This window comes from Uloborus diversus, chromosome 3, assembly GCF_026930045.1.
Source record: "Uloborus diversus isolate 005 chromosome 3, Udiv.v.3.1, whole genome shotgun sequence".
Classification (NCBI taxonomy): domain Eukaryota; kingdom Metazoa; phylum Arthropoda; class Arachnida; order Araneae; family Uloboridae; genus Uloborus; species Uloborus diversus.
This window is the reverse complement of record NC_072733.1, coordinates 192311116-192334389: the sequence shown is the minus strand read 5'-3', so window position 1 is coordinate 192334389 and position 23274 is coordinate 192311116. Positions and strand designations below refer to the sequence as shown.

Here is a 23274-nt window from a genome sequence, read left to right as displayed (position 1 = left end):
ACATAAACATCACTATATTACATTTCATAATCAACTCACACTTTTTAGTACATGGCATAAAAGTGAGAGATCATATGAATTACATTGGAATGAGTGTTTATCATTGGTGCAACGAGATCCGAATTTTGAGGACAAGATTTTTTAATGACATTGAAAAAAGTTGTTTAAATTAATTATTGCCTCTTCTAAGTAGTCAGCAACAGTTTATTTTTTCAAGGAACAAAAAATTTCAAATTTCATGCTCCCCCCTCCTCCCCAATAATCCAGGAATTAATATTTTGAACGAAAGGATACGACTAACTATATTTCATCTACAATTGACTTTCCTTAAAGTGTATGCTAGCAATTAAAAAAATAGATTAATTTTTGCTTTTATTGAATCAAAACTGTTTAGAACAAACTTGATTTAAATCAGAGGTCTTCATTGTATTACAAATGCCGGTCAATGTAATGCGTACTGAGATAAATATTATTGCTGCTTAGTACAATTTCTTTTTTTCCCTGCAAATGGTTTCATCTCTTTGCATAAACTATGGTTCTATGTAAATGTTAAAGTATAAATTCCTGGTTTTACAAAAAAAAAAAAAAAAAAAAGGTATGGTGGCCAAAACTAAAACATTGCCCTGTATCATACAGTAAAACGTTTTGACTTCAGCAATTTATTAATCCCAACTTTCCAACTCTCAATACAATCGTAATTGAGTGAGACTTTTTACTTTCTGATTCAACAGGTGATTGAAAACTTCCACACGCCTTCATCTTCTAGCCAAATTAAGCACTATCACTTCAAATTGAAACGGAAGCTGCTGTACCCACGGACGGTTGTACCTACGGACGTTGGTAGGGAAATTCCAGGTATCATCGAGAAAGACCCTAATTGGGGTTCAACATGTGTGTCACAGCTCTGTCCAATACCCCAGAAAGTTTCAACGCCATCAAGCGAACATTTCAGATTCTGTCACATTTTTTCGTTTTTAGTAGGATCTAAGTAAAAAAAATATGAGCAATTTCTTTTTTTTGTTTCGTCGGTCGTGGATTGTATTATTCACTTTTGTTGTAGGTGTCATGATTCCCTATATTTTGAAGGTTTCGCTTCTGATTTTTAATGTTTTAAAACTGTGGTCTTGTTGATGTGACTGCCTTGCAAAACCAAAATGGCGTACCTTTGTACTCAAGGACACACAATCATGTGTACCCACGGACAGCAATTTTTAGTGTCCTTGGGTCACACCTGAGTCTTCTTACAATGCGACGTACCTCAAAATGGAGCCATGTCATCAACGTCCGAAATTTGCTTTCAACAATGATAATGAATTAGAAGTAGGGCTTGAAGATATAGCGTTGAAGTAACCCCCACCTGTAGTAAGAACTACTGACCGTCAGGCCCACCTGTTTTCATTGAAGCCGACTTTTCTAGATTTTTGTTGGTTTAATCTAAACTGAGTTGTTTGTAATGGGTTAATTTTGATTAAAAGTTTCAATTTGCCTATAAATTGAAGTTATTATGTAGGTACATAGAGAGTCATACTATCATGAATCTAGTTATTTTTTTTGTTTAAAAACATATTAATTATTCATAACATCATTAACTCTCTTAAAACTGATAACTTTTTTAAAGAGTTCACTGATGTTAAAGATTAAGGAAAATTAAAAAAAAGGGAAAAAAACCTTCGATTAATTTTCAAAGTTTAATTTCTATTGGATATTTTATTTGATGTTATTTTCAATACATGTTTGAAGTATTTCAATATAAAATGGCTTATGAAAATGTATTGAGTATAATTGAGTTCCTCAGACCTATTTATATATATTTTTTATATGTTAATGGGTGCAAAGGCACCTGTTCGCGGTGTGAACGGGTTGTTGTACCCACGGATAAAAAAGATGGTTTTTACGAAATTTTTTTTGGGGGCTGAAAACTTTGAGATTTTCACCTGAAAAAAATTGCCAAAATTAGATGATAAGTTGTAGATTCTGCCAGAAATTTTTTACCATCGATTATCCATTTCCAAAGACCAGCAAAAATTTAAAAGTTAATTTTGTCCGTGGGTGCAGCAGCTTCCCCTATAGGCATTACCTAAGTCCGATAAATACCCGGGCGACTGAAAGAATACCTTGGCGATTAGCTCTTTCACAAGAATGTTTCAGAAGCATGGTGCACTGAATTTTCCAAAAGTACTTAGAGAAATAATTCATCTGGCGCCTAAATTTAATCCTGGTTCCTAAGATTTTACAATTATTTTCGGTATCTTGCTATAAGTGCATTTTTGAAAATATTTTTGTGAGGGCAATGATAACTAATAAATTTAATAAATGATTGAATTTATAATGTTAATGGAAGCTATGATTCAAACATGAATGCGTTTTTTAATGATAATTAACATTTAAAAATTAAAAAAACACTTACCAGGGATGTGATGAGATAATTATGATATTCTGTGAGCATGCCAGCCTTCTGTGCCTAAAAAGTGAAAGAAATGAATAATATGCTTAATGACTAAATGCAAACTTGTGTTTGTTTTGCGACGTTTATGTATTAAATTATACCTCAGTGAGTACATCTTTAATTCGTGAAGTTGGTACTTCCAGGACTATGTTCGTCTCACCTTTCTTTCGAATGTCTTTGAGGATTTTGTTGTACTGAAAGTCGAATGTGTACTGCTGGAGTGAAATTTTTACATTGCTGAGATTTCGAAGTTTCATCAGATCCTGAAGTTTTATAAGTTCTGCGAAAAAATAAATATTGAACAAACCAAAATTAAGATTTGAAATATCGTAAAAGTTTAAACATTTAAAGCAGGAAAGTTTTTATGGCAATAACTGTTGAAGAAAGCATCAGATCACTATGCATAGTTATTTTTTACAAAAGAAAAAGCAGTATGGAAAAAATCAGACAAGCTTAATTAAAAGTTATTAGAGTAAAAACGTTTCCCATTCAGGAATACTTAGAAGAGTGCATCTCCTATTAAAGAATTTAGCATTTAATTTCTATGGTTTTACGGCTCCGTGTCATCACACTTAACCGAAATTCTTGATCAGTTGCTTAGGTACAATATTTTTAGTCTTGTCGAATATTTTTCAGCGAATTGTAATACTTTCAATAAATTATGTCTCCTTAACGTCTCATACATATCTTATCTTTAACAGGATAAACACATTACCCAATATATTCAAGCGATGCGATGTCTTCCCTTTTTTGGTAGAGGAAAGGACTTACAATGTCTCACAGATCGACAAAGGTATTGTTAGACACAGGACTTCCACAGAAAGTCATTCCGCCTTGCCCCATCCCTCTAAACTTTTACCTGCTAAAGATATTAATTGAAAACCATACCATTCAAATTATTGTCTCCCAGGTTAGCACCAAATTATTTTTCGACACGTAGATAATTTGATCGCCTAATGTAGCGAGAAATTGTCAGCTTTGTTTACCAAACTACAGTCGCCCAAGACGGCGAGTAGAAGATGAAGCCTTGAAGTACACCGCTTTCAGTGGTGTACAACAACTTGCCACAGGCGGGGAACTGGGGCTGGCAAGAGAATCAAACAGCGGACGGAGCCGCCCGCCTTAAATTATTTTTTTGCTTGCATCACTCCATAGTCAGAGCCATTTAGAATTTTGCGGGAGTGTGGAGGGGGGTACAAGCAAAATTATAGAAGGAGTTGAGGTGTAATGCATGCATACATACTCAGCACACATGTATATCGTCGCTAAAAGGACGAATGGGCGTATGTCAAAAACAAAATGAGCTATGACCACCACAGAAATGTCCAAAATCGTTTTTAAAATGTGACCAATGATCGAATCTCTACAATAAATAGTTAAAAAGGTACAGTCCCTCACACTGGTGGCGATTCTCAAGCGATATAGTAAACTGGAAATCTTTAAATCGGTTTTCTGCTTAAAAGTGAGATACGCCCATTCGTCTTTTTATCGACGGTATGTTATGCCAAAACACATACTTACTCATAACTGTAATACATTTACATTTCTCAAATTCAGTGGATAAATTTCCATTCCCCCCCCCCCCCCCACACACACACTGGAATAATGAGAGTGGGTTCGAATGTGCCTTTGATCAATGCTGCACCACTGATAATAAATACGGCATTTCACCGACACGACGCACCAGATGCAGCACTTATTCAAGCATTCATAATCTAGAATAACTCTCTCTTGTTTTCCAAGTGTATTAAAAATTCAAATATAATCAAAGCTCAGAAACAGCAACAGGGAACCAGAATTGGGTCCACACCACAAATCTGAATTTTCATCAGTTTAGAGAAACTAAAGCATGTTCTGTGCAAATATCAACTGATTCTTCCTTTCTTACCTTCAGGGTCTTCATAGATGATGGTGAATGCCCTCCAGTTCTTAGACCTGACCAGCTGGTAGAGGGCAAGTCCCAGACTTCGAGGGAACAAGGAGACTGTGAAGGGAGAGCGGGGTCCTTCCCGTGTGGGCGGATGCCACTCCAAGTGGGGCAAGTGAAGGGTGGACGATGTGGAACGAACTAACGCGCTCGATGCTGATGAAGGGGGACCAAAAAGAGCCAGCGCACCCTCGCTCACTAAGGCGCACACTGCAACAAAACATAGTAGTACTCATTTTTCTGTCGTGGAAAAAAAAGGCTATTATTAATATTAATGTAGAACAACAAAGTTTAGTTCAAAGGATACCACATTTTTTAAAACCTCTGATAGCACAGCCTGTCACGACAAAGTAACAGGTACTATAAAGTTACAGGGTTATTGTAAGCGATGTTTTAAGGAAACCATAAAGATGAATAATAAGTTTCAGAAAAAATAATTAGTTATATTTTATTTCATTTCTGCGAGAAGCCAATGAGCCTAGGTAGATCTAAAACTGGGAAACTAACCCGAAAAACACGTAAAGAATCTTAGTTAAAGATAAAACCTTAAAATGAAATAAACGTTTAGTAAATTATTTGAGGAAAATTCATTTTTAATTTATACAGACAGGCAAAAAAACGGGCACGGAATTAAAAGTTTAAACGAAATGGTTTTAGAATAATAACAAGATTAGGAGAACAATAGAATGTGAGTTAGTGCAATAAAAGAGCACATTTATGTGCAAACTAAATTAATGCTATGATGAAATCATCAGAAGAAAACAATGAGTTATCGAAATTAAAAAGAAAAAAGAAAATTAACATAATCAAAAGAATGTAAACCACTTCCATAGCATTGAACTTTGCCCAGTTTCAGAAAAATTGAAAATAATGTAAATTGAAGCCTAAAAATGGAAAACGCAGTTAAGTGCCAAATAAAAAGTTTTACAGGGCATCGAAAATAAGATTCCAGGAGGATTGTGGCTCTTACTGCGTTTTCCATCTTTTTACATTATGGACTTGGACCAACCAAGATACAGGGTGTCCTACAAAGGAATCCCTGGTTTAAAAATTAAATATCTCGAAAACAAAGGACGATATTGGAATAAAATAAACGGTATGTTTATTGTGAAACCCATAAAAATCATATACAGGAACTTGGAAATTAGTTTGAAAACTTGCCAACAGGTGGCGCTGCACGCTGAAATTGAAATATAAGTCTCCATAAATAGTGCTGCGAAGAGGTTGGACGATAATTTCTAGTGTATATGTAAGCATATCTGAGAGGCTAAACTGCTAATGAAACAACTAACCTTTTTGCAGCACTATTTATGGAGACTTCTATTGCAATTACAGTGCGAAGCGCCACTTGTTGGCAATTTTCAAAACTAATTTAAAAGTTCCTGTATATGATTTTATGGGTTTCACAATAAACATACTGTTTATTTTATTCCACTATCGTCCATTGTTTTTGAGATATTTAATTTTGAAACCAGGGAGTCCTTTGCTGGACACCCTGTAAATAACCTTCAATGGCACTTACTGCGTTATCAATCGCTCGGGCGCTAACACTTGCTCCACTGGCGGACCCTAACAACGTTATTTTAACTACTTTTAGGAGGGATAGACACATAAATCGTTTACCTCAGTGAAATGCTTGGCAATTACTTCATTTTGACGATTTTTTTTTTTGCACTGAATGCGTTTTTTAATTTCAGTCTTCAATTGTAATTTTTTCTAAAATTTTTTAAGCGTTTAGCACGGATAAAAATGTAATCCTGTAGCTAAAAATACAAGCATTCAAGCTAAGATTACGAACTAATGAGTGGCAAATGAGTTAGATGGTGGTAACAGAAAAACATCTTTCCTTATGCATATCAGAAAATGGAAAGGACATACGTATAGAAGAAGATTCAAGAAAAAACAGAAATGAATGGCCTTGCGTAAGAGCTTCGGTAAAATTCAATGCAATATTTCATCACACCATTAATTAAGCTGAGAAAAACTTTTAAAAATTCGCATGTATTGTCATTATATAAACATACAATAATGCATTACTTTTTCAAAGTGAATTTTATAAGAAAATATGTATAACTAAGTGGTTTGAGAAAGTGCAAATTCAACTAATAAAGTCCTTTCTTAGGAAAACAACATTATCTGTCTCTAAAATGGTCTTACTATATTGAAATTTTTACTCCAATCCAACGCATCAAAACCAGCAAATGCTTTGAAATTTTCAAATATATTACATCGTTAAAGAACTGTAAGCGATGTTATAAGGAAGCCAAGAGGATAAATAATAAGTTGCAGACAAAATAATTAGTTAATATTTTATTCCATTTCTGCGAGAAGCCAGGAAGCCTAAGTAGATCTAAAACCTAGGAAACTAATCCTAAAGAAACGTAAAAAGTTTTACTTAAAGAGAAAACCGGAAATATGTATAACTAACGGTAAGTAGTTTGAGGTTGTGCAAATTCAACTAATAAAGTCTCTTCTTAGGAAAATAACATAATCTGTCTCTAAAATGTTCTTACTATATCGAAATTTTTACTATAACCCAACGCATCAAAACGCGCAAATGCTTTGAAATGTTTAATTATATTGCCTCGTTAAAGTTGTCCAAAATTCTATCCACTGTTTAATTACTTTACTGAACTTTAATTTCTCAGATTTCAGAAAACCTCTCAAGTAGTTGTCAAAAGTTTGACTACATCCCAAATCGTGAATATACTAGCATTCTATCGTAGGGGAGTTAGGAATTTCCGGCGTTGTACTGGTGGATTATTTATCGATTAAAGGACATCTCCTTGTTCGCCGTGAACATTCCGCAGCAATTCAGATCATCTTGCATCTTCTTGTAGAAAATCTGAGAAATGAAGTTTTTCAAACCTGTTCTGGCACGTGTGGTTGTTGATGGCAAATTGCCCATGCACCTTGTAGAACATTTTATGAAGCTTCAGCTCTCTTTTTTTTTTTCTTCACATGTCAAATAAAACAACATGATTTACCGAAATCGCTTTTTAAATGCTTGTTTTTTATAATGACTGTAATGTCGTAAAACAATATCATTGTCGCTCGCTCTAAACGTAAAATAAAATTTCACAAGTGTCACTTTTGAATTCGACGAGCACAGTGAACTTCCGATTGTCAGCGGTCGGATTATCCGCGGTTCAGATTATCCGCGGATCTTTTCGCAATTTATTTCATTTTATTTATTAACTTCTTAACAGTCATTAAATGTTTTTTAAACTTATAATTGGTTTTTTGTTCGTTTTCAGCTTTTATATATGTATTATTTTTGCATTCAATGTTGTAGGAGCAAGGTAGCAATGCTTTTAGCTATAATTTAAATGCATGTGCGAGTGTTATTCATATTTTTAGCTATTGTACACAGTAGTATCGTTTTTACCTAATATTCGGATAATCCGCGGTTACCGTACATGCCACTCTATTCTGCGGATAATCGGGAGCTTACTGTACTAAGATGAATTGAAATTCGTTATTGATCCCCCCACCCCCACCCCTTTTTCTTTTCATCTTCAAACGTACCGCTGCGTTTCATTGTAATACAGTTCTCACGATGTCTAAGTGATTTGATTAAAAAAAACCTATCAGAAAATTTTCCGATTATGTACTCTTTTAAACAAAAAATTTAAACATGAAAATGAACATCTTAAACATGTATAGCGATACCAAATACACAAAGAATATTCGGTTAAATTCTGAGATATCTTTGAAAAAGATGAGAAGTATACATTTCCAAAAGTAAACAATGAGTGTAAACATGTTTCTGTGTAATGTTTATTTTTTTAAGGTCCGAACGAAAAACTACCGTAAAATTAAAACTACCTGCTATTGTATAAAACAATAGCAGAGGTTAATTTGAACAACCCCAGGCAGTTATTGATCTGTTTTATAAATATTACTTATAGTACGAGTTTTTTCGTTCTTTTTTTTTGGGGGGGGGGGGGGGCGATCCAATTCTAAATAAAAACTGCTGCGAAAATGAAAGCTGTTATATTGAGAAAGTCACAGAATGCAGTTATAAGAAAGTTAAATTTATGACCAATATAAATGTTTTTCCTTTGTTTAGTTGCTGAAAATTGGAACAGCGTTTTGAACCAAAAAACACATTAGATAAATTTTCTTCATCTTTAGTGTTAATCGGATAATTACTTAATAAGTTATTTAAACGAAATATGTATTATAAATGTTTTATCATTGTAAATTAAATTTAATAACAATGCGCCTTTGGATTGAGTTAAAAAATAAGCTTCCTTAAACCGCAAATTTTATTTGATGGTGGTGGTAAAACCTTTAGCATCATATCACAACCATCATAACTTTTAAAAGGTGAAACTTCAAAATATTCTGTGCATCGCATTCCACTGTTTATTAACTTATTATAAAATGAATGAAGAAATAATTTAATAGTTGTATTATTATATTCACATGGACAGTCTGACAAAACACTATGCAATCATTTAAACGTATGCAAAATCGAATGGTATCCAACACACGTGAATCGTCGAGTTCAGAGTTTTCCGGGTTACTCTTTTTCTATGCGTAAATGTTATCATTTAAACTGTTATTAATTGTTCTGAGGTACCCCACAGTCTTCTGAAGAGTTTGGGGCCCAACGAAAACTTCGAGAGAAAGGAATATTCCAGTTGTAAGGACTCGAGTTATCGTAGTTGACTACATTTCGTATTCTATGTATCTAATCATAGTTCGTGAAAATCATCGTTTTACAACAATTCTTTTGAAATATTAAAAAAAAAACTGAAGGGTAGTGTAAACTCACTGGGGACAACCCAAAATAGTCATACTTCGTTTCTAAATATTGACTTCTTCTCTTAGTATTAATAGGTGAAATAGAAACCAGTAGTAATACCCATTATTCCCTCACTCCAAGTCGTTTAACGACAGAAAAAGAATCAGTAATACGGAAAACCTATTTTCGACTTAAATAGTCACGTGACTTACGCAAGCAGAAACTGCAAGTAAAAATATCACAAACAGCACCCCAATCTGTGGTTAGGGGTCATCAGACTGGAATTTCTAATATAGTTTCTTCAAAAATGTCCTCCTTCCAATATGCTTAGTGAAAGAGAAAAATTGAACCAATTTTCCAACTCAGTAATAATCGGAGCTAAGCCATGCACATTGTAAAATAATTTGTAATGTTATCATTGTTAATGGGCGTAACGTTACGCAACTTCTGGAGTAAGTCTTGCCTGCTTTAAGAAAGCTCTAGTTGTTGGAGGAAACTTTCACGGCGGCTTGTGTAAAGTTTCAAAGTGCATGCGTAAAGATCAGCAAAGCTCGTAAATTCTTATTAACGAAATGTACACGGGTCCGAGTGGAAATTGCAATTTTTTCATACTGTTATAACAAAATCTCGAGTATCGTGGTCTACTGATTTATTTTTATACTTTCAATTTGGAACGTCTAGAAAAGTATTATTAACTAATCATTTAATATACTTGAATTATCTAAATCATTGACAAGTTAGCTTGAAGAAGGGGGGATGGGGGCATTATTAAATCTTTTCCTTTCTACGATGTGAATCTTAATGTTGAAGTATGCTAAAACTTTGCATCAGTGGAATGTCTATTGGGCAGGCTTTGGGGATCAATCACTCTCCGAAAGCCTGAAAACAAATTATATCTCCTTCCGAAATTCAACCACTCCCATTCCGAAATTTTTCATGTAAATGTTGTAAAAATTAGTTTTAAATCTAGATCAGTTTTTTAAAAAAGAAAAAAAATCGAGGCGCAAACAAGTGACAAATGTAGGCGTATTCCTTGGTACCCACCTTCAAAGACAAAATGATGATTTCCAGATGCTAAAACTACGCAACACCAAAAATGCATCACGCTCAAAATTAGTTATTTCCACATCATTTTGTCTCGCGTGATTTTTTGTGATGCAGAGCCAATTGGGCTATGAAAATCTCATTAATGCTATTTTTCCCGGCAGATAGAAGCACCTCCCATGGGACTGATTGTCTTTTAAACTTTGGCCCCAGGTTGAGATAGAAAATGCCAAAAATGAGCAGCTAGTTCTACTAGATTCATCCATTTATGCTTCCTCATATGCTCATTCTGCTAGGAATAATGAAGAACTTCGTGAAAACTATGAACAAAGGTGGCTTAGGTTGAAATTCCCAAAATATATTGAACCAAAGGTTAAGGAGAAAATTTTTAACAACCTTTCAAATACCCACTATCACCGTTTTCGATTTAAAAGAAAATAAAAAAAATGTGAGAGAAAAGAATAAATTCTTAGAAGCCTTTAAGGGTGTGATACAAGTATTTATAGGCAGCAGAGAAGACAAAAACTACCAACAGTTGGTGAAAAAACTCTACAAAAGTTTTATTACCATTGATGCAGTATACGTCTCCGAAACTTCATTTCCTCCAGTTCCTCCAAGATATTTCAGGGGTTCCCATCTGGGGGGGGGGGGGGGGGTAATCGAGCAGGAATGTGCCGTTAAAATTTTTAAGGGGGTGTTTTGAGGGGTATTTTTCTCATTTGGGGGGTTTTCCGCGATATTGAGGAATGGTGAGCTCTTGCACTTAGGGGAGGTGGATACCCCTGGATATTTTATCTAGAAACAGTGGAGCTGTGAACGATGAGCATGAAGAAAGGTTTTACCAAGATATCTTTGCAATGGAACACAGACATCAGGGTCATTAAAATGAGTTAATGTTCTGAAATATTGCTGGACTATTACAAGGGATGCTTCTCTTTTGAGGTACAAGAAGCAATTGAAAATGAAGCGTTTAAAGAGGTAGGCAGAAAGCAACTGCTGCTTTCTGAAGAATAACCATTGTTCTATGAAACAGGACCAATTTAATTACATGCATGGCACAGGATTTTTCTTTCTTTTTAAATTTACTTTGAAATCAATAGGTGGTTGTTGTGAATCTCTCTCCTATGGGCTTTTGTGCATCTTGAAAACAAGAGCTAACAAAATAAATTCATTTAAATATTCGTTTTTGTCAACCCAAAATTAGTAGAATTAACTATTTAAAACCAGGGTGTAGACAAGATTTTTTTTTTTTTTTTTGGTTAGTAAAATTATATCTCAAACGAAAAAAAAAATTATCGCGCAACATTGACTCAATTGTTTATAAAACGAGTGGCGAGTTAGTATCTTCAAGTGACGACAAGGGCACCACGATAGAAGTCACTGTGACCTCCCAGAAATTTCCTTTTTCGGGAAATTTTGTCCGACTATTCGGCAAAATTATCTTCACTTGGTTTATTTGGATTTCGTATAAAGAAGCAATTTCTAGTTATTTCGTAAGTTTTTTGGGTTATTTTCTTCGTGAGACTTTTTTTATGCGATTCCTATTCACCGCATAAAAAAAAATATTTTAAAACTGTGTTGCGAAAACCACTTTTATAGCTACTCGTGAAGTTTCAAATAATTTTTTTATGGATTTTTTTAATGCGGTCCCTATCCACTGCATAAATCAGGTTTGGGTGTACTGAACAAAAGTTTGATATTTGTTCACATTAGAAAGCAAAACTTTCCATGAACAGCACTAAAACCATAATAAAATGCATAGCATATGCTGAGTACAACAACTACGTAACTGCAAATTTTAACAAATAACATAGAAAAAAAAATAAGTCAAATCCCACCGTAAATAATCTTTAATTTACAACAATTTGATTTTCTACTTGAATTTATTCCTACATAAATCAGTTAAATTTAGTTAATGAATCAATATTTGAAAAAACGGTATTACCATCAAATGTCATCCACTAAAAGTTTTAGAAAATGTATTTGAACTTCAGTGGATGAATAAAAAGTATTTTATTAACTATTGAAAATTTGAACAAGATAAATAAATATTTATTGGGAAAGTTTGAACTAATAGTAGGAATTGAAAAAAAAATGTTTCAATTTTGATGAAAATTTTTGTTTGAAAGAAGACATAAATGCTTATAATTAAATAAAATACAGAAATGGTAGTTTCTTAACTTGTAAATCAAATTCTCCCATTATACTAAAATTTTGTGAAAACATTAATTTGTTGAATATTTTTCGAACCAGTATAAAAAAAATTAATTGTAGTAACTTTACTTATAGCATTCCACCCTGATATTCCATCCCCATAGGCTCAGGAGTGGTAAAAAAAAATTTCTTCCTCAAAACACCTCCACTCCTATTGCTTTTCTTTGTTTTTCCATAATATTTCACTGAGTTTTTCAAACACTTTCGTTTTTTAAATGGGTCTCAGAACTACGACACATAAGAGACACAGGCACAACAAAAATGTCGAAAACTTATGTCAGTTTAGAATAATCTTGAAAACGTTTTACATACTAAAATAAATAATCAACTGAACTATCAATTCTACCAAGAAGTTGATTGTTAATTAATATCTCAAAAGCAAAATAATTTAGTTCGAAACGATTTTGGCGGAAATAAACAGAAACACAATTGAGTTATTAATAGTTGGCAATTAAGAGTTTTATGCCAAACTAAAAAAAAAAAAGGAATCGCCTATATTTCTGGTTTGTCTGTCCTGACGGAAATAATCGTTTTAAAACGTTTCTAAAAGTAGACAACATGCTTTCTACATTTTCTGTTAAATGTAATACATAATCGCTTACTTTCTGCTATCTCCGTTTGGCGAAAATAACCGTTTAGTTTAAAATGTTCTTTTAGTAGAAAACAAGCTTTCTATATTTCCTGCTAACTGTAATACAAAAGCGATTTTGCTCGAGTTGTTCTCAGCCAATAAATTTCTCTGTAAAATTTATTTGTCATAAGCGTGGTAATAATTCCATTCGGTGGAGGAGGAGGCCCACTTTTTCAAAAAAGCGGTAAAAGCCTAGAATAGCAACGCAGCAAGAAACTATTTTTGGTCGCTCTCCATTGAGAAGAAACTTTGGCGAGCTTCAATCTTGTTCTGCTAAGATCAACATTTGTAAACTTTTCTTCCTTAACTATAGAGAGGAAAATGTTATGACAGTCATGTAAAGCATGCCAACAATTTCAGAAGGAAAGAAACATTTTACATTTCGCAAAATTCCGGGACTTAAATGCGGATCCTAGGATAATATAACATTTGAACAATTTACCGATGTGAGCAGTACCGACACTTGACAACTTGTTGATGGCTAATTTTGTGCAAAACTTATCTCATAGCTGAAATGCATTTGAGAATGACGTAAGAAACGCAAGTAAGCTTCATTATCACACGGTACAAAGTGTAGAAGGCTAAACTTTACAGTTTATATATATATATATATTCTAGCTGCAATGCCCGGCATTGCACGGTCTACCTCAAAAACAAAGGCTGTGTCAAATGACGCATGCCCAGCAATTAGGCACGTAAAATTTCCCATCAATGTGTAGAAACGTTCGATTTTATGACTCAAAATTCAAATTTATACCTCTTTGGCTTTTTTTTAAAAGCAGTAAACTTCAGTCGTCATTATGTATTAACCAGCATCAGGCGCGATTCTTCCACGTTGATAGCAGCATGCATCAATGAATTAAGTTCCGAAAATTTCAGAAAAATATTTAAAAACTTAGACTAAAAGTAATTCTAAAACTAACGTACATCAACGGACTCGTATCAGCGTTTTTTCCAATCTATTGTGATCCATAAAATTGAGCCCATTATTCTTTTTTAAGAAAGGAAAAAAGTTTTTACTGATTTTAACCCAAATAACTATGATTATGAAACAAACGGTATTTTTTATTATGAGATAATTTTCGCCTTTTTTTACTTCCTTTTATATAAAAGGAAGTATTATATTCGCGAAAATAAAATTCACTCAAAAATCGACTTTAATTTCCATTTTACTCATCCCCGAATAATTATTGAGGGTTTTTTTTTTTGACTCGACCACACGTGGATAAGTGCCTAAGAACGTATAGACACGCGAAATATCCATTTTGACGATTCCCGAGTTAATTACAACGAGTTTTCTCGTGGCGTCTGTATGTACGTATGTATGTGCGTATGTGTGTATGTATCTCGCATAACTCAAGAACGGTAAGTCCTAGAAAGTTGAAATTTGGTACGCAGACTCCTAGTGGGATCTAGTTATGCACCTCCCCTTTTGGTTGCATTCGAGTGTTTATAAAGGGATCTTTTGCCCCTTTTTGGTTGGAAATCATTGTTAATTTCGATGTAAACTCAAGTTGTGTTAAAATTTGTCGGACACTTGGTGATATATCACCAGTGTTTTGGTCGCCAAGTTTTGTCGCCAACTTGGCGACAAATTTTGAGATTTTTTTTAAAAATTTGTTTCAATTTGGCCACTTTTGGTGGTATTTAGAGAGTAAACTATTGAATCACATTAAAATTGCCAGTAATGGAGAAATGGCATTAAATTGGAGTAAAGGGAAGTCATGTGATGCACACATCAGCTCGTTCTTTTTTATATTCTTCAAGCTTGTTATTTATTACTCTTCTTCACGAAAATATCGTTTGCTACGAATGAGAAATTCAACTTTATTTAATTTCAATTCCGTGCCTAGAAACTGCAGACTATACTTTAAAAATGAAGATAAGCTTCGTTCTGGAAAATGAAATCAACTCAAAATGAAGAATTAGGGGGTGTTCTAATCATCTCTCGAACTCTGCGTAAAGTGCATTGTGTAGCTTTTTAAGGGCTTTAAAAATATTCAAAAATAGAATAAATATGATGTTTTTTGGATGAGATACTCGCAAATTTAAGATTTTCTTTTTCTTTAAAATTGGAGTAAAAGTCTTGGATTACTTTTTTCTTCCAGATGAAAGGTACCCTATGTTCCATTCTGCACCCCTGACAACGTGTCTAAAAATTTTCATGATGCAAGGTAGAGTAGTTAAGGCGTGAACACATTACAAACAAATAAACAAACTCACTTTCGCATTTATAATGTTAATAAGGATTTTATATATATATATATATATATATAATGTTTAATATAAAAAACACACAAAAAATAGAGATCTGAATTGAAATCTAAAACCACTATTGGAGAATACAACAATTATAAAACAAAACGAAGCTTTAATCTGGATAATTTCCATTAAAAATTTTTAAAAAAACGAAGGTAACGAATACTTAACTAGCAATCCATAGGCGGCAAAATGTAAGAGATGGCTCTGATCTACGTTGGGTGACAAAGAAGGGGCACCAAGTGTCATTTGTTGGAAATAAATTGATTTTGGCACTGGGACGAAATTTACAGCAATTGGAATGTTGAAAGAGAAATTAGTCACTTTGTTTTTTAATTCTCCGATTGAAAGGAAACTCAGGTAGGACCATGCTGTACCCACAGGTGAAAACTTTAACTCTTACTGTCTCATTTTGGTTCTTGATACAATGTTTCACTCTATTAGAAATCCATTTACTGTTTTGACGTACCCTTCGAAATAGTCAAAGAAACTCAAGTATTGCTGGAATGATCTCCGAAATACTCCAATTCAGGTATAATTGAAAATTTATGACACATCTTCGCTTGAGGTTGTCACCCGAAAAAACTGCTTTTTCTTTGTTAACAATTTAACAAAATAGTATTGGTAATTGGTTCAAGTTCATGAAGGTATAAAAATAAGTCATGTAATATTTATATTGACATAAATTTACTATATACATGGATAACAAATGCTTATTGTCTTTTCTTCAGTCGTTTAGATGATTAAAGTGAAAACTCTCAGTTAACCCAAATAAAACGCCACCTCTGTTATAATTTCGGAAGGTAACGGCTATTTGGTGTTGATTGTCGACACGAATCGAAAAATAGAAATGAATTATAGTTACGTTCAAAAGCAATGCACTACAATCATATTAACGCGATTTAAAAAGGACCGTCACAAAAATCCATCCTCAATCGGAGTTACCTGTATTTCTTGGAAACATTCCAGAAACTTGTGAGAAAGTGTGGAAAACGTGGATGTGGTTTCACTTTCATTTTTATTTGGATGTAGCCCGAAAAACGGATGTAAGACAGTTTAAAGGCACATCAATTTAGCCTTTGATTCAAAATTCTTTTATGAACTTTATTTTGTCATGGAAAGTAAAGTATAAATATAATTATTTTAATACTGGTTTTAACAGAAGAAATAGTTCAGGACAGAGGGATAGTCGCAGTCTATAAATGAAACTGTTTGTTTCAGAAACCATTTAAGCACCAAGCTCTGAAATTTGGAAAATGCATTTTAAAAATAATATTAAAAATTTTCAATAAGGATTACAATATTTTAAATTGAAAAGGACACACATTTAGGTATATTTCTTTCACAAAAAAGCATTTTAGTCCTAAATTAATAATTCAATTTTATCGTATAAATATTTTCCTAAAATTGGAAGGCATTTGACTGGTTTCGAAATAAACGATTCAATTTATTGCTCTTTAATTTTTCCCCGACAGCAAATTATCAGCAAGATTTTCACCATATTACTTCTTAAAGCTATTTCCTATACAATTAGTGGTAGCTTTTCAAACATTGCAGTAGTAATTTTCATAAACTAATTAAATTTCTTCGATCACATCAGATTGAAAACTGACTTCTTAATAACGCAAATTGTTATGCGTATAATTATTAAATCCAATCCCCTAATGAATGTTTCATTAAGTTTACATGTTATTAGAATAAAGCAATCAATAGATGGAAGGTAAAAACGAAACATTTACGTAAATGAGCTTTTTAGTGCAAAATAATGAAAAAAGTCACACGTTGTTCTGATTCAATGGTATTCTGAGAGTAATGAAAGTTCGCCATTTCGTTTTTATTCACTAGATGACAGGACCTAAACAATATTATTGGATTTATAACTTTTAAATATTTTTAAGGGCAATAATGGAATTTTATTCATACATTTCAATACTAGTCTTAGGTTATTCCCATATTTCTGAATGTCTGAAATAAGGGCACAATAGTATTTTACTTACAAAGTAACCCTACCCAAGTGTGAATCACCGATTAGAATAAAACTTGGCACATCGATAGAACACTTAAAAATATTGAACCGGTGTTTTTTTTATCGGCTACAAACACCTTTAACGGGGTGAAATTTACCCCTAAATATTAAGTAATTGGAAATTGGAGGGCACAATATATTCTATATATATATTCTTTTAAATTTTAATTTCAAAAATTCAAATAACGATTGAAAAATTTGAAAAAAAACCTAAACTAAAGTTGACATGTTTCAGGATTTTTCTGAAAATACTATAAATAGGGGTAAACCATTCTTCGTAATATTACCTTGTTACTATTAATAACCCTAAAATTTTAATCTTTCGTAAGAAGGTCATGTTATACATGAATAAAAAGGCAATTTTTTTAGCTTTACAATATTAATTGAGTTTTCTTTCTACTATAATTAGGAGAGAAGTTACAGTCATTTGTAAGAACACAATTCTAATTTTTTTTCGCGCATTTTACTAGTTTTGCCATTTTACTAGTTTTTTTTTTTTTTACTAGTTTATTATTTTGAACAATTTTCAAAGTAGAAATCTAAAAATAGGTAGGATTACTTATTTTGCCATATGTGTTCTTCATGCTAAATTTTAATGATATCGGTTCTCTAAAAAATCTTTTCATCCCCCCCCCCTTTCCCCAAACAGAATGTTCGAAACTCATAATATTTTAAAATTTTCTAAAATTAATAAATAGTTACAGGACGATAGCGGAAAGAAAATGAAGACAGTTGTAAATTCAAATAATAATAAATAAAAATCAATAGTAAAATGTAAAAGAAATATCGCTAAAGGAGCAGAAGAATACAAGTATTTGAAAAGAAAAAAAAAGGAAAAAGTTAAGGGAATAAAAAGCAGAGGTCCGCATAATTTGCGATAACGTTTTCTTCGAAAACGAAAATTTCTATCTTGAAAAGAACGAACTAAAGATATCTTTTTTTTTCCTCATATCACAAGCCAAAAGAGAGAAAAATGTTAACTGTTTGTGGCTGCGAAAAAGCTCAGATGTTACTGATGTAATGTAAGCTCCGGGAAGGTCTTTGTGGTTTCCGCATTTCAGAAATATTTTCAGAAACAGTGGATTTTGTTATTTATCGACGGAGCTATTTTTGTCATTCCTTACCGCAATCTACTGCCTAATATTTGGTGCTTTTTCTTTGTGCCTATACCTTCGTAGATCTATACCTTCAATTGTCTTGTACCATTTCCTTTTCAACAGAGGATTTTATTATTTATTTAGGAAGCTGTTTTTGTCAGTTTCAAGCAGTACTCTATCTAATATTAATTTTACATCAATAGGTTTTGCACCTTCAATTGTCTAATACCTTTTTTTTTTCTCTTTAACCCACAATTTCATCATTGATCGAGGGAGTATTTTTTGTCAGTCCTAGAATGCAATCTACTACATAGTAAAAAAAAAAAAAAAAAAAGCTTGACCGCGAAGAGAAGGCGAATGACCTTGAAGCAAAAACATCATTTGTATCGTTTGTAATATGTTGATTGTTATTATTTTGTAATAGCTGGAATCAGTGAGAACGAATCTTGCTTTTAGGTGCTTTCTGTATGCTTCTACCTATTACAAATGATACAAAATGAGGTTTCGCTTCAAGGTCATTCGCCTTCTCTTCGCGGTCAAGCTTTAGTTGGTTCCATTTTTTACTGTAAACATCTTGGTTTACGTGAGCCCGGAGTGCGTGAATTCATTGTGCTTAAAATATAATAGTAGGGCACTACTTAAATAGATTGTTTTTTTTAAATAAAATAACTAGAAGCATTGAAGCATTACAAAGACACTGAATTTACCTACAAAAGACGTATTCTTCTATATTTTTCTATTTTACTTTTTTCTGCATAATTTTGCTTAAAGCATTTGAAATGTGCTTTTTTTTAATTTTCATTTTTGCACCAAGATTGTGATAATACTTCAAAACTGTCTCGCATTTTAAAACTAAACAAATGTGGTTCTAAAAATAAGTGTTCAATTATTTTTAGCTTCTTTTATTTTCAAAAAATAATTATTATTTTTTTTATTATCGTTTTCCCCTATAGTAAATTACACGAAATGCTTCAAAATTGCTACTCCTAAAGTTGAATATAATACGCATATTCAATTAGCATTTCAGCCAAATTTTAAGTAAATGTAAGTAAACTAAAATAAAGCACTTCAAAAGTCATAGCGTCGGGAATCAGTAAAAAATATCAGCTACATTCAAAATTATTTTCATTTTAGTTTTAAAAATAAATGCAGCTCTTCTTAAAATATATCCTCCTAATATAACTATGAAAAAACATCTCATTGATAAGTTTTAAAGTTATAATCTAAGCTAATATAAACATGTTTGGTAGTTATGTAATATCCGTATGCCAGTGGTTTACTGCCAAAATTTTCACCGCGTTTAGCAAAGAGTTTTCTTTTCCTTCCTTTGTTTTTCTTCTTTTTTCCTCTTTTTTTTTTTTTTTTTTTTTTTTTTTGTGTGTGTGTGTGTGCTTGTTCATATAAAACACTTGACCTCGTAACAATTGCTTTGTTCCGAGTTACTTCTTTCGCTTTGTTTTAAAAATTGCCATGCATACGAATATTGATTATGAAATGATTTTTTATCAAAATATTAAAGATGCCACTTAAAATTAGCTTTAGCTATAAAACTAAATTTTACCCCACTCTGAAAATTGCAATACTAATACAATAAAAAGCAATATGATGGCTTTTTTTTTAGTAACTCTAGGTGGTATTTGAAATTTGATAATTATTTCAATAAAATGTTACTAACTTTCCAAGCGTATTTATCAGGGGATTTTGCAATTTAAAAAAAATGTGTCACACACACACATAAAGAAATCGGAGCTGTTCATGATGAACAAAGTTTGCCGAATTGGAGTTTCTAAGAATGTCAGCAATAAAATTGAATTCTTCAAGAAGAGGAACAATCTGTAAAAGTCCAAAATGTTGACACTAATTCTACTTCCCCCCCCCCCCCCCGTCTGTTTAGAACTTGGTATTTAAAGCGAACGTTTATCAATATATTTTTTAAGAAAGAAGTGGAATATCTGCTTTTTTAAAGGGCGTACGTGAAAGAATACAGTAATTAGAATAATTTAGTTTCTAGATAGAGGATCTGTTAAGCTCAATGACGCAGCGAAGGGGGGGGGTGAAAACACCCCGCCCCCCCCCAGAGTCATTGGTTTTAACATAGATGCAAACTCTAATACAGTAATTTATGCATATGAAAGGGCTGTTTTGATTTAAAAAAATCACTCCAGAAGGCATTTTTCACCAAAAAAAACCTCCAGAAGGTATTTTTGATCAAAAAACCTCTTCACAAGGTATTTCTGGCTGCGCTAGTGGTTAAACTAGATTGATTTTTCCAAAGAATGCAAAATGTAGGCTTTGAAAAAATTGATAAATAATAAAGGAACTAAATTCAAGTATATTTGCCATTTTTTCTACTTAAATAAATGAGTAAGGTGGTTTAAGTCAATGAGAGATTTACACCGCTTTTGCTCGCAACTGCTCAATATGTATGCTATAATTGATTTGGTTAAACTTTCATTTATAGAAAAAATTAGAAATGTAAGTGTGTAAACAAAGGAGTATTAGGGAAAAAACTTTGGTTTCAATAAAAGTAGAGCACTTTGCGCTCATTATTATGAGCTGTGTTGAGAACAAAAGTGGCGTAAGTGTTTCATTGACTTAAACCAGTTTCGCTTTCAACGGCTCAAATCATAAAGCAACGTTATTAAACCATGTTATGATTTTTAAAGAAACGTTATAAAACAAATTTGCAAAAATGATGAATACACGTGTTTTGGGATAACAAGAAACTGTTTTATTAATACATGTCTTCCGCATATAAGTCATCCGAGTAAAGATTGAAAATTTATTTTAAAGTATATCACTTAAAAATTAAATTTGCCGCATTGTGATAGCATTTATCACCCTTTTCATTCAGAGTTGGTTTGACTTTTACTTGAATGATTTTTAACAGCAAGTTCACATGTTTTTCAATGATAAGGGCTTCTTTTAAACCCCAAAACACATGTTATTTAGCTACATTGTTACAAATCTGTTTTTTTTAACTCTATTTTTATGGTTTCTATGCAATGGTAACTGCTTGTACTTTCTATTTTAAGCATATTTTTTGTGACTAAGAAACATTCCATCTCAAAAGCTATCTTACGGCAGAGAAATAGATACATATTCTATAGGAAGTGTGATCCCCTATTCTATAGGATGTGTTCCATTGGGGAAATGACGAATTCAATCAAAGAAAGATAGATTTATTTATAATTAAACAAAAGCAAATCATGAACTCGGATTTGTCAAAGAAGCAAACACAAAGGCATTTCTTTAAAAATGGTTAATGTTAGGCAAAAAAGCGAAAATAGCGAGTTCACTAAGCTATGCTTGTTCTTCGTTTTCCCTAAAAATAATTAGCCGAAATGTTCAAGTTCTCTCAGATAGAGAGAGAGAACTTGAACATTTCGGTAGAGTAGACTGATCAGTGAAAGAACAGTTCGTCACTCCTTTTACAAAATATGGTTTCAAACGTTTGTCCTTTGATGAACGTGCAACACTCATTTCCATCTATGCAATCCCAAAGAGAAAATGACGAGAAAATTTTGTAGTTGTGCAAGTAGTTTGTAAAAAACGAACGGTAACCTTAACAACATTATCATAATTAGTTGCTTAAAAAACTCACATTTTTGATTGTACATGCTAGTATACATGGCAAAAAACTAGAAAACGATGAATTTAATTTTAATTGTTATTAAAAACTCAAGAATAAAAGTAAAATAAGGCCGATATACGTCAAGACCAGCTCAATCCAGACTATTTTTATTTGTAAATAATGAGATAGAACTGCTCATTTAAAAAAGAAAACAAAATCGAAGTCGTACACCGAATGTTTTTCAAAAGAAAAAAAAAACTTTTGGGAAAATAAAGTGGACAAGCATGACATGCATTTTTTGTCTCTCTGGTAAAATTTTGCAAAACGGATTCAGTTAGTTCTGAGACTAAACGTTTCAATGACTGAAAATGAAATTGCAATTAATTGTTTCTTCAGTGGTCGGACTACCCTCATAATCTTCCGTGAGATAAAGAGCAAGAATGTTTTGGTATGCAGAGTAGCCATCCCTCGTAGTTAGGGAAAGTGCTCCCTTTCCAACGGGGGCTTTCAAAACTCGGGGGAGTATAGAGCGTTTGCGGGAGGAGCAGGAAGAGTGATGCTTTGAGAGGATGGAGAGAAAAAGAATAAATGGTACCTGCTTTAGCGGCGTGGAAACTGCTTTGCGGCTTCAGGCGTTCGATCTTGGCCGCGAGCCTGGCGTTGGGAAGCAGGCTTTCGTCCGAATTGATGCGGTCGACGGCGAAACGAAACGCCATCTCCCGGTCATCGTCGAAAGTCTCCAGACTCTCGAAGAGACCTCCTATGGTGGAGAAGAAAAAGAAAAAAGCATCAGGAAGAGGTCCCCGGTGAAAAGGAGAGGTTTGGGATAGGGATGACTTACCTATTGGGATGACTTCGGGCAGCGAGGCGATGCTGAGCCGCGGAAGCAGCCACAGCAGCGGCAGCCAGCGCACGTCCGCTCCGCGCCGCATCTCAAGCGCCCTCTCCCCGGCCGAGACTCCGAGAGCCGAAGCGCGCGCACGAGACATCAGGCACATGCGCAATCCCTCGACACACGCGCTTCGTTGGGATCACTGGCTCTGGGATGCCCGAGATCTGGAGGGTCGGATGCAAGTTGAGGCACCAACTCGAGGTTGGGAGGACGTTTTGCTCTGGCTAAGTACGGATGTTTTTTTCTCGCTGCAACGTCCCCTCGTTTGATCCCGGTCATCGAGAGAGAGAGAGAGAAAAAAAGGGGGAAGGGTTGTGGAGTCGTCGGAAAAAATCGACTCCAGCTCCTGAAATGTTAAAGCATCCGACTTCGACTCCTTCACCCCAAAATGAGTCCAACTCCGACTTCGGA

General features: G+C 33.5%; 1 protein-coding gene across 2 annotated transcripts in view; it reads right to left on the bottom strand.

The window, feature by feature from the left end:
* LOC129218480 (glutamate receptor ionotropic, kainate 2-like) overlaps window positions 1-22917 on the bottom strand; it is a 41279-nt gene extending 18362 nt beyond the window's left edge. For both annotated transcript variants that reach the window (XM_054852761.1, XM_054852762.1), the window contains exons 1-5: window positions 22813-22917; window positions 22567-22731; window positions 4335-4583; window positions 2548-2726; window positions 2408-2461 (exon numbers count right to left, since the gene is read on the bottom strand). In XM_054852761.1, the coding sequence (XP_054708736.1) occupies window positions 2408-2461; window positions 2548-2726; window positions 4335-4583; window positions 22567-22731; window positions 22813-22903 (738 nt within the window). In that variant the 5' untranslated portion in view covers window positions 22904-22917. The remainder of the gene's footprint in view (window positions 1-2407; window positions 2462-2547; window positions 2727-4334; window positions 4584-22566; window positions 22732-22812) is intronic.
* Between the last annotated feature and the right edge of the window lie 357 nt (window positions 22918-23274).